At 42.3% G+C, this 12,890-nt stretch overlaps 1 protein-coding gene across 3 annotated transcripts in view; it reads right to left on the minus strand.

Annotated features, from left to right (window-relative positions):
• The window catches only part of ANO2 (anoctamin 2), a 279,390-nt gene that overhangs the window by 126,714 nt on the left and 139,786 nt on the right, over positions 1-12,890 (minus strand). For all 3 annotated transcript variants that reach the window (XM_043529325.1, XM_043529245.1, XM_043529293.1), the window contains exon 14: positions 312-395. In XM_043529325.1, the coding sequence (XP_043385260.1) occupies positions 312-395 (84 nt within the window). The remainder of the gene's footprint in view (positions 1-311; positions 396-12,890) is intronic.

Raw genomic sequence — 12,890 nt, forward strand, 5'->3', positions numbered from 1 at the left:
GCAGGACACTTCACCTTCTGGAACAGTTTCAAACTCCAGATCATTGATTCCATCACTGATCATGATCAGTCACCGCCCCTCTCTGTAGAGCCTGCACTACACATTCTCCACCCTCTTAGGCAGGATGCCTCACACAGGGCTAGCACAATGTTTGCCCTAAAAACATTCAGAGTGCTGAACAGGAGGCAAACAGCACAGAAGAGACTATTCTGCAAACTGATCAGCAGAGCCAAACCGAGACAGACACAAAATTGTTCACAAAACACAAACCAAATGCAAATGAAAAGTGGAAGTAAATCCATGCGTCTTACCTCATCTATATTATCCTTTTTATTGGTTTCATTTTTGAGTTTTTTCTGTCGCACTTTGGTTTCATATTTTGGTCTGGGATGTTCCTGAAACAAGTCAAAACAAAATCATGGCTGTGGCAAAAGGTTTTAAAAGCTGATTATCTGCAGAGTATAAAAGCACCACAAATACATCGAGACATAGTTCCTCATCAGTTGTTCAACCATGAAACACAATTGGTACACAGACACAATGAACTGAGATCAAACACTCATAGGTTTATCTAACTGGAAAAGTTAGTCAAATCTTTACATGTTCCTTGGTGCATTTTTGATGGTGAAAAGGGAGAAAGAACATGTTAAAAATATTCTCCATAAAGCTGGGTACTGTAAAAGAAACAACATTCTGTACATATTGACTAATTCACACTACAGTATACAAGCAAACTTTGAAAACAGTGTAATCTAGACCAGTAACTCTCAATCATATTTGGCTCCTGACCCACAAAATGGCCTCAAAATCATTCCACAGTCTTTTGTGGCTGGCAAGGAATTGTGGGATTTGATTCAAAGGAAAAATTTTCAACTATTTTGTGGGGCGAGGCTCAAAGAAGTTTAGAGCTGGTTGGATCCTTTCGACCCTTTTTTAACATACCAGCTTATACTTTAGAGCTAAGTACTGGCATTTCCCACCAGCAACACAGTGCAGTGTATGCAAAAGTGTAGGGTCTGAGTGGTGGGTGCTAGAGGCATTACTCTTGCAGAGAGCAATGTCAGGCTAAACACCTTCCTTGACGCTAGAGGAAAGGTGCGCAGCACTTAAAAAAAAACCCCAAAACATACCAATATTTACCGCTAAAATGTGCAGTGTGCATTCTCCACAACAGCATCCCCTCTGACAATTTGCACATTCTATCCCGTTATGCCCATTTTAGGGGGTACAGAGCCCCCTAGCAATGCCATTAAGCCTTGTAAAATTGTTAAAAAAAATTTTTTCCAGCCTGCTCACAAAATCCTACTTGCCCATGATAACAGTCAGGGTCCAGACACCCCAAACGGAGAACAGGTTTTGAACTCCAAAGAATAAGCAGCTGTATTAACTGATTGTATACAACGTTGCTGTGCTACAGAAGTAGGTCGAGTAAGGTCTTTTATGAAAGTGTTTAATGTTCTTAACTTAATTATTATAAGAGGGGTATACAAGCTGTGGTTATGAATTTATGTATTTGTGCATATAGAAAACTGTGCTTAAAAACTCCAGCTCTACCTCACAGCAGGTCAGTGAGTGATCAGACAGGGAAAAGTATCTCCCAAGCCAGGTATTTACACAAAATCGGACTCAAGTAACAATCCATAGCACAACCTAGGAAAAGTCAATGATGGGCCATTTAAGTTAAAGGAAAGACATTGAGACAACTGGAGATTTCTCCACTTTGAATATCAATAGTGACTGAAGAAAAGAACCTGCAAACCCTTTTTAAATAGAAGGGGTTTGAAGTGAAAGGCATCCAGTAAATGAGGGAAAGTCCCTAGGCAGTAAATTATCCATGAAACACTGGATCTCTCCCCACCACCATCAGAGTTAGGTGTATACTGGGAAACTGTTCAAAGGCAATAGGTAACTTGTATTAGAAAAGTGATTTTATCTAATACAGAACTGTAAAGCCCAAGGTTGCGTCTTTATGTTTAGTTACTGTTTAACTTGTATATTTTTGCTCTCCCCTACAATTTTATCTTTGAAGCTGTGGCTTTTCTATTAAATAAACCTTTTGTCTATTTTTCCCCAAGCAGGTCTCTGTTGTGCAAACTGTGTGGCGTGCGTGTGCCAAAGTGAACTGGTATTTAAGGGGCTGACAAAACAGAAGGGAAAAGTCTGAGCCCTGGTCTACACTAGGACTTTAGGTCAAATTTAGCAGCTTTAAATCGATGTAAACCTGCACCTGTCCACACGATGAAGCCCTTTATTTTGACTTAAAGGGTTCTTAAAATCAATTTCCTTACTCCACCCCTGTCAAGTGGATTAGCGCTTAAATCGGCCTTGCCAGGTCGAATTTGGGGTACTGTGGACACAATTCGACGGTATTGGCCTCCGGGAGCTATCCCAGAGTGCTCCATTGTGACTGCTCTGGACAGCACTCTCAACTCAGATGCACGATTGTTTGCTGTTGCTCTGACGCAGGGAGTGGCGACTGACGACACGGCTTACAGGGAGCTAAAATCAACAAAGGAGGTGGCTTTACATCAAGGAGTATTTCAGGCAGGACTTCACGGAGTGTTCCAATAAGAAATGGTGCACCTAAGTTATTGTTCTTATTGGAACAAGGAGGTTAGTCTGGCCTCTGATTGATGCATGGCTAGATTTACCTTGCTGCACCTTCTCTGTGAGTGACTGCAGTGTGACCTAGAGGAATGAGTCCCCTAGACGGGGGGCGGGGGTTTCCAAATGAGTACAAAACAGATCTGGTCTATTTCTTGTTTTGATACACTCCATTTATCTTTTACATCTTTGGCTGGCAGCAGACGGTGCAGAAGGACTGCATGCTATCCACATCTCATGGCTGCTCGGCAGAAGATGGTACAATAGGACTGCTAGCCATCCTCATCTCTTGCCTGCCCGGCAGAAGATGATGCAATAGGACTGCTAGCAATCCGTATCGCCTGCCTGCTCACCATAAGATGGTTCAATAGGACTGACTGCAGGACTAAAGAGAATGACTTGATCAAGTCACTCCAAATTTAGTCCCTGCGCCCATGTCTGCCCAGGCGCTCCTGATCGACCTCACACAGGCGACCAGGAGCACCTCGGACATGACGATGACAGCTACCAGTCCTATTGCACCGTCTGCTGCCACAAGGCAATGGGTTGCTGCTGCTGCGTAGCAATGCAGTACCGCGTCTGCCAGCACCCAGGAGACATACGGTGACAGTGAGCTGAGCGGGTTCCATGCTTGCCGCGGTATGGCGTCTGCACAGGTAACTCAGGAAAAAAGGCGCGAAACGATTGTCTGCCCTTGCTTTCATGGAGGAAGGGAGGGAAGGGGGGCCTGACGATATGTACCCAGAACCACCCGCGACAATGTTTTAGCCCCATCAGGCATTGGGATCTCAACCCAGAATTCCAATGGGCAGCGGAGACTGCGGGAACTGTGGGATAGCCACCCACAGTGCAATGCTCCGGAAGTCGACTCTAGCCTCGGTACTGTGGAAGCACTCCGCCGAGTTAATGCACTTAATGCACTTAGAGCATTTTCTGTGGGGACACACACACTCGAATATATAAAACCGATTTCTAAAAAACCGACTTCTATAAATTTGACCTAATTTTGTAGTGTAGACATACCCTGAGTGTCTGGTAGTTAAGAACTCGGGAAGGATGGATTTGGGGAGACTCAGGACTGGAAGGGCTGTTAGAGTCACCCTGCAATTGCAAGGAGTAACAAGGCTGGTGGAAGCCAGGGTGAGACTTTGTGCTTGTGGGTAGGCTCTGGGTGTCAGGAATCTGAGCCACCATAGCATTAAGGCACCCAAGGTTACAAGGCAGGCAATGACACAGCTCCTTACTGATCTGTACGATCCCCAGAAAATAAGCCACCCTTTATCCTGATGACATTGAGCATGAGTGTGTGTGTGTATGTATATATATATATATTATATATATATATATATATGCTAAAGTTAAGACTGAATTCCAGAGACTGGTTTGAACCCCAACAATATTCTTTTTCATTTGCACGTTATTTTGTTAATAACTGTTATATCTATTTTTGCTATTAAACCATTTGTAGTTCAAGTAAAACTTTTCAGTGTCTCTGCATCTGCATTCCACGCATCCACACCTGGATTGGAAATCTAATATATCTTTATACAATCTTTCAAAGCTGCCTTATCCCTGATAGAATGGACCTTAAAACCTTCTGGAATAAGTGTGTGTGTGTGTGTGTATATATTTACAAGCCCTTTACATGAAACAATGCATACCATGCATTTAGAGATTTGAGCCTGATTCTGATCACATTTACACTGATGTAAAGCAGGAATAACTCCACTGAAGTCAGTGGAGTTACACTATTGTAAAACAAGTGTGATTCAGAATCAAGTTCTTTGTCTGAAAGTGGGAAGACTTTTAGAGGTAGGACAATAAGCTAGAAATAGTTCTGATGACTTGAGGAAGGCCAAATGTCCATGTAGGGATAAATATGAATCCCATGATGCTGGAGGTGGGCCAATACAGCTGCCAGACACTTATTGAAAACCATGTGAGCCAAGGTACTGTGAGGCCAAATGAATGCTCAGAGTGGAAAATGAGAATTCCCATCCCGAAAACAAAGAGCCAAATCCTGGAGTCCTTACTCGGGCGAAACTCTCATTGACGTCAGTGGGAGTTTTCCCTGAGAAAGAGCTCCATGGTTTGCCCCAAATATACAATAAAGAGCTATCCACTATATGCTGTAGATGAGAATAAGAAATAACCTTTGTACAAATCAAAGGCACACAGATAATCGCCCTATTAGAGAGAAGTATAGAGGGAACAGAACTCTTCTTGAATTTCTCCTATCTTTGGGAAGAGATGTATTAAAAAATTGTATAAAGCACCCATCATAAACACATCTGGGATACTGAACAGAAATATATAAATTAAAACAGTCCCAGAACAACAGACCAGTGATACCATCAACTAAAAATGAGAAAGACAAATATATAATTCCATAAAAAAAGGCAATAAGGAGGGAAAGTAAAAATGGTCAAGGAAATGCTGGGCATGAACTGAAAGGCCTTACACCAAAGCCTTGAATACAAGCAGGCAGAAAGTGTGACAGACACCTGTAGGGAGGGAGTTCCACAAATGGGAACTCTGAAGACCCAGCTGCCGCCCAAATGAAGATGGAAACTTGGAACAACGGGAAGAAAAACCCAGCTGCTCTGCACTGTGGGAAATTTCATTATTGCAAATGAAGGATGAGCCTCAAACACCTCTATTTCTTGGAATGCTGATGTGGAAATAAAACTTTGGGGCAAGATTCTCATTTTTGCTATGCCTTAATTTGTCAGTGGAATTTCAATCAACTACAAGGGCCTTTTACACTGCCAGGATGATTTAAAGGGACCATGAGAATAATGCCTATAGTCTTTCTAGTCCAGAGTTCTACTGCAATTAAATTTGATTTGCAGAAGAAACAAAACAAAACAACTTGAATAACAACCTCACGTTACATATCGCTAGCAGCATAAATGGAAGGGTAGAAAATAGAAGCCACTGTGGGAACAGGAAGGAACTACCCTACCAAACTCATTCCAAAGCAAACACTAATCTAAGTGAAAGTCAAAACAAAATAAAGGGCTCATATACATATTATAGGACATTTTTAAAAGGGCTCTCAACGAGGCAGCCCATTTTGTACCTATATATATTTACAGCTTCAAATTATTGCATTTTTACTTCTAGTTTACCATTCAAGCAGTTGGATGCCTACATGCCATTGTCTGCTCCCACAACACTGCACCCATAGTTTTTTAGGGGGGTAAGTTGACAGGCTGGTTTTTAAAACCATGGCCTTAAATTAGAACAGGGGTTCTCAATCCTTTCCTTTCTGAGGCCCCCTCAACATGCTATAAAAATGCCATGGCCCACCCGTACCACAACAATCGTTTTTCTCCATATAAAAGCTACAGCTGGCATTAAGGGGTAGGAAGCAGGGCAATTGCCCAGGGGCCCACACCACAAGGGGCACCGTGAGACTAAGTTGCTCAGGCTTCAGCTTCAGCCCCAGGTGCTGGAGCTCAGGACCCCGGGCTGCAGTCCTGCATGACGAGGCTTCAGCTTTCTGCCCTGGGCCCTAGTGAGTCTAACACCAGCCATGAGTGGCGGCCCCCTGAAACCAGCTCACGGCTCCCCAGGGGGCCCCAGATCCCTGGTTGAGAATCACTGAATTAGAAGATTCTGATGAGGGCATCCCATGAGGTAAAATGAAACATGCTGTTCATAAGTACTATCACTGCAGTGGACTGAACTACATGGGCAATTGGTAATAGGCTATAAAGCCTTTTATCTTTTGGTCATTAATTCAAATCCAGCACATGTCGATAGTCACAGGTTAGTGGCTGGAATCTTAGGTTTTGAAATGAACCACCTATAGGGGTCCTTAGAACATCCGATGAAGTGAGCTGTAGCTCATGAAAGCTTATGCTCAAATAAATTAGTTAGTCTCTAAGGTGCCACAAGTCTTCCTTTTCTTCTTAGAACTATGGTATGGAATATTTTGTTTCAAATTATTTCTACTGTAATTAAAGTTACCACTGATACAGACAGGCTGAAGAACTCAACGGCCACTCTCTCACCCCTGCAGTAATTTCCTCAATGAATAGAGCAATCTTAGTGAATGCTACGTTAATAGTCTATTACAAATATTATAGCACCTATCTTGCTAACCCTAAGTTATGAAAAGAAGGCTTTGTACCTCTGGGGAGCTAGGAATCCCCATTCCCATTGTAATAAGACATTTGTTTCTTGTCCTGGCAGATCAGAAGACATTCCATTTTTGACATGGGACATCATATGGAGAAAGACTAATTACGAAATTTTTAGAAGTATCTAATATTTATTACTTTATACTTCCAAGGTCTGTGCAGTTGGAATGCATGATCTTAAAGTACCCTGGCTTATCAGCTGAATGCATATCGAAAGCAGCAGTCCTAAGCTGGTAGGTAGGAAGTGGCCAGGGAAGCAGACTTGGATCCTCTGTGTGGCAGACTCAGCTGGTGTTGCTTCTCACAGGTCCCTGGGCTAGGAACCAGTGGAGAGGGTGGGCTAGGTCCCCCTACTACACCCCACTTGAGAGTTAGGCCCCAAAGCGGGCCGAGACCATGACGCTTCCCGCCTAGGGGCAGGATTAGGCATCTCTACATCCCCCTTTTTGGGGAAGACGACAAGGACACTGCCTCCAGCCCCCCCAAACACCTCATTACAATGGTCTATTAATGGACAATTCACAAAAAGCAAAAGTAGTGAAACTTGTCAAATGTATTACTACAAATTATTCATCTAGCTTGACGATGGATAAATACAGAATACACACACTCTCTCACACACATATGGTTACCTATGAATAAGGTGAGATCATCCCAAACTCAAGAGTAAAACCTTATCCTACACCACATCATCACATATTCTATTGAGGTGTGGTGAGGAATAAAGTTTTTATTGGCATGAATTTATGGTGACCTTACATTACTCATGTAATGCCATGTCCATGCGAGAAAGAGTCATGTATAGATCACTGCATTGTTGTTGTACAAAGAAAAAGAAAAGCATCAAGTGAAACTACATGAATAAAGTGGTTCCCCCCCCCCCCACAATACCAACATTAAGAGTACATAAATGTCTGTTTCATTTTATATGCAAAACTAGTGCTGTTAACATTGGCTGCCATTGATAGGGTGACCATATGTCCCGTTTTGCCTGGAGCAGTCCATTTTTTAACCCTTAAAAAGGCCGTCCTGACTTTTTTGGCAAAAACAGGCATTTGTCCCGATTGCTCCTGACAACTTGATCAGTTTGTCCCACTTTTGTTAAAAAAAAAGTGGGGTGTGGAGGAGTGGGTGGGGGGCAAGCGGCAATGCTAGCCCCGTGCAAGGGGGGGAGAGAAAGCTCGGGTGAGCAGCCCCCAGTGCTGTGTGGGAAGGGGAGCTCAGGCCAGCTCCCTGGCGGGGGAGCCTTGGGGGGCTTGGACAAGCATCTTGGGTCAGTATCGCACAGGGGCGGGGGAGGACTAGCCCCATGCAGTGTCCCATTTTCCCTTTGGGAAAGATGGTCACCCCAGCCATTGACTTAAATAACATCACAAACTATTATTTTCAGAGCACCAGAATCCAGTACCCTTACTCTTGTTGAGATGTATGTTACATTCAGGAATACTCCTATAGGTTTTAATGGGAGAAATCATAGAGAAATATACACCACTCTGGCAGTATAAAGGGGTCTTAAAGTGCGTATAGATGCAAATTAGGCCAACTTTAAGACCCTTTTGTGTCTGAAAATAAAGGAGAATCAGGCCCATCATGAATAGACGTGGCAGCATCTGTCCCATTAGGAAAAAACATTCTTAATCCATGTGCACTGGCCAATTTCAGTGTGGCTGACTTTTGGAATGTGGCCCAATGGAAGATCTGGGTGGGGCTCCAAGGGGGGCACTTCCACTCCCTGCACAACTACGGTAATCATAGACCACATTTTACATTTTTAAAAAGTTCTAGTACCTACAGTTGCAAAGAAAAAATTTCAAACATGAACCACATGCACAGCAATGCTGTGTTGAATTTATGGCAGACAGAACCTGAAACAATAACTATGGGAGATGTGAACTCCTCCCATTCACCACAACGGGGTGGCTTCTTTTGTCAATGTTTATTTATTTTACCAATGGAAGTGAGGGGACATGAGCCTCTCTCTCCAAATCCCAGGAGACATGAGAACAAAAACTCATGGGGCTTTTGGCGAGGCAGAGATTATTTAAGTGCCTCTGAAACAAAATGTATGCATGGAGCCCATTTGATCTCCACTTGCACTTAAATACTCATCTGAAGTAGCAGCACCTCAAAGAGTCAAGAATAACTAGAGGAGAACAAATCTATCCGTGGACTTTAGGCAAGTCACCCCATGGACAAGCCAAGAGCCAACCATGATGGAAAAGAAATAAGGAAAAGGAAAGGGGAGCAGGTTAGATGGTTGTAGCAGGAAGACAGCTAGTGTGGAGTTAGGAATTACTGCTGCACCAGCCAAGGGTGCTGGAACATTGTGCATAGTGGAGGTGCTGATAGCCATTGAACCAAACTGTAAATCCTGTATACTTCAAGCCAGGGGGTGCAGCAGCATCCCCAGCACCCCTAGTTCCAGCACCTATGGCACCAGCAGCCTCTGACACTTCTGCAGGACAGCAGCCCCAGAAACTAATTTGACATGGAAAAATGTTCAACCACATGTCTTTCCTGACTAATAAATGAGATATCACATTCCTTGGTTTCTCTAGTCTACAAGTGAAAACGTGTTTAAAGTGTGCCTTTAAATTCAGTTTATAAAAGAAGCAACAGCTAGTATAAGATAGTTTTGCCTAAGGCCTGAATGAAAAGGTGTTTTTCAAATTTCCTTTCCCAACTACCCTAATAAAATCATGACCTCCTTAATTTAAACATAACATGATTAAATGTAACATTAAAGGGCAAAGTGTCCAGTTGGAGCAACTTGTCTAGATGGCATACAGCAGGAATCAAGGTTGGATTCAGATTCATTACATAACTTTACTAATGGCTGCAGGAAGGGGTTAACGGCAAGATAATTGTATGTGCAGATGTTTCACAGATGATAAATTGGGAGGAGTTGTGAACACTAAGAAAGATAGAAAAATAATAAAAGGGGACCTAGAGAAGTTAGAAACATGGGCAGAAAATAAAGTGAAATTCAGCATGGGAAAAATGTAAACTAATCCATCCGGGAAAAATAATTCAAAACAGTCAGTCACTTGAAGAGAGAAACCTTAGCAGCAGTGATACGGTAAGAGACAGATCACAGCCAGTGTATGGAATTGTGGCCTCACATCTCTCCTTGATGGCCACTGGTCCCCAGTGACACTGCAGTAGATGAGTGACTGAGTTACTTTGGTGCCCCTTGTTCGGAATGCCTTGTGCATGGTTTTATGCCAAAAGAGGATAAGTTTGTCGTATACTTCCTTTTCTAGTAGCAAACTCTCGACACCTGACCAAAAAAAAAAAAAAAAAAGAATTCTGTCGCTACCTAAAATTTGCACAGTTGGGTGTTACTTGAAAACATCAAACGCAGCAAATTGTAAAAACCAGGCCAGAAAAGATTGAGTTAAGCCTCCATGCCAGAACAAAGAGAAAAGGAAAAAGAAATCTGTGAGCAGATCACTTATTTCCCAGGCTTCAAGCACCCGTCAAGCCTGCTTGTCGCTCATCAACCAATTCTCATCTGTCCTCGGTGTGGACTCTCTAACCACAGTCCATTTTGAGGGGGAAAGCTGAAGACTTTGAAGGAAAATCAAACATTCTAAACAAACTATAGAAGGGCAAGATGAGGAGAAACTCCTAGGTGGTGGGACAGAAAGTTCACAGAAGCAGTGCCAAGGAAAGGCAGGAACATTTATTTGACATAAAGGGTAGGGTAGAATCTTAACTTTGAATTGTTACTACAAGTTTTGTTTTCAAGAAAGATAGTCAAATAGGTTCACTCCTCTGAGGAATCAGCCTGACTTAGACAAGGCAAAAACATATCGTTTGAACTACAATCAGGGATCCATATTTAGGCAATTCAGTTACTGTTGCATTTGCTGTGAATTCATCCCATTCTGCAGAATTATGCTCCTGATTCTAAGCTTCCATTTTTAAAAAAGGATGTTTCCAGCCCTCACATTGAAAATAACCTTAACTGGGACTGTTTGCATAGTAAGGTGTCTCTCATCCCCAAAACCACAAAAGGAAGCAGAAGATATTGTGCCTTGGAAACTCTCATCCCTAGGCGGACATTTTCAAAGATTTGCGAAAGATTGTAGCCTTAATTCCCAGTATCTTTAAAAAGAGGCCTTCGGCTATCTCCCCACAAGTCACTTTGAAAATACAGGAGCTATAGACCAACATGTATTTGTTTTACTTGTTCTCTGGCATGGCAAAATCCACCTTCATTCTGGAAACAAGTATACTTTTGCTGCATTAAAGACAGCCTCCATTAAAAAGACAGCGCTGAAGGTACTTTGGAAGGTGAAAAATAACTCACTGATTTGCTAGGCTAAAGCATTCTTTGTTTTTCTTCCATGTTGAGTGAATTTCTATGATACCAGATTGTGGGGTTTAAGGAAAATTGTTTCTCTAGCTTTGGATTCTCCTTCTCTAGCACTGTCCTCTTACTTGCTTTATTGATTATTACACAACACAGTTGAAAATTATCCGACAGGCCTGTACTAACTTGGATATTAAGGACATCTTTCAGAGTTACCTATGAGTTTAGGGCCAGATTTTGAAAGGTATTTAAACACTTACATTTCAGTGGGAGCTAGGCACCTAAATACCTTTAAAATACGCCCTTTCCTGTATTTATTTATCATTTTCAAGGTTTTTACTTCCTTTTTCAAGGTTATATTTTTTCAAGCCAATTATCAATAATTTTCATCCAGTGCCCAATACTATCTATTATGTTTGTGGACTTTGGGTGTACAAACAGCAGAAATCTTCCGTAAATTTGTACAGTTGCCAGCTACAGCTCAACATCCAGGCCTTGCAGAGACTTCTTTCTCAGGCTTTTATTGCCAAGATACTTTAAAAAAAAAAAAAAAAAAAGACTACATTTATCTCTGGTGTAACTCTAATGAAGTCAGAGATGTTGCACCACAGATTAATCTGGTGCAGTGTGTCTAAAGAAACATAATTTCACAGAAAATCAAAGGCTCAGTGAGGCAGAACAAAAATATACACTTCAATGTAAATCCTCACACTGTCTCTCTCAACTGTCAAGGCTTTTATGGCTGTTCTCCTGCCTGCCTCTAGTTTCATAACACATATCCCAGATCCACTGGAACTGACTTGTTTAGACTTCTTTTCTCTGGCTCCTTCTTAAAACACCGTGATCCCCAACCTTTCCTTGTTGACTTTCCATCTCAGTTTACTCCCTGATCCTGCATCCCCCTCTGCTGCTATCTCAGGCTTGACCTGATCAAAGCCTTGGTTTTCCCTAGTCCCTATCCCCTCTAATTCTTTGAGAGCTTCATCTGCATAATTAAGGACCACATTTGTATGACATCAAGTCTGTTTTAATGGGACAGTTGACATGCAACAAGCTCCTTTATAAAACTGATGTCTAAAGGCTCAACAGAAATGGTGCCATCTTCTGCATGTTCATGGAAAAATGCCAACAGCAGACAAGAGAGCTGTAAGAGAAGATGTCTGTAACCTAGACTGAGACACGTGTAGCATTTTGTCTTTATGACAAGTGAAAAGATGTGTTGCATTACAGACCGCAAAACTTTTCCACTTAAAGTTCTGCATATCTCCTTCCACTTAATGATTTCACAGTGCTTTGCAAGCAATGAGTTAAGCCTGTGAGGTTTATGACATTATCTCCATTTTACAGCTGCAGAAACTGAGATTCAGGGAAGTTAAGTGGTTTGCTCAAGTCTGTAGCAGAGCCAGGAGCAGAGGTGTGCTGTCCTGGCTCTCAGTCTTGCGTTCTAACAAGTAGAAAAGTAATCCTCTCCCAGCCAGTTGTACGTCCTTCTGGTAGATATCAGACATACTGCACAGGACAAGCAGGAAGGAGTCTGTGGTCTGTGGATGTATATCTGGCCCAATACACAAAGCTGTACTTTCTGTCTCCCTTTATTATACTGGCATTGTAGCCTGAAGAGCACATGGAGTGTTCCAGACAAAGTAATTCCTTTTAGACTATCTGAGAGTCTAGCAGAAGTCAAATGATCTCCTCCCATCCTCCAGTGAATAGTTCTTTGATGAGCTGACACAAAATATCATCCTGCAATATAAAATGAGAGCACTGGGCTATCCACTAAGCATTGGCCACCTCCCCACTAACTCACGGCAGCTGAGCAT

The sequence above is a fragment of the Chelonia mydas genome, chromosome 1, assembly GCF_015237465.2.
Source record: "Chelonia mydas isolate rCheMyd1 chromosome 1, rCheMyd1.pri.v2, whole genome shotgun sequence".
Classification (NCBI taxonomy): Eukaryota; Metazoa; Chordata; order Testudines; family Cheloniidae; genus Chelonia; species Chelonia mydas.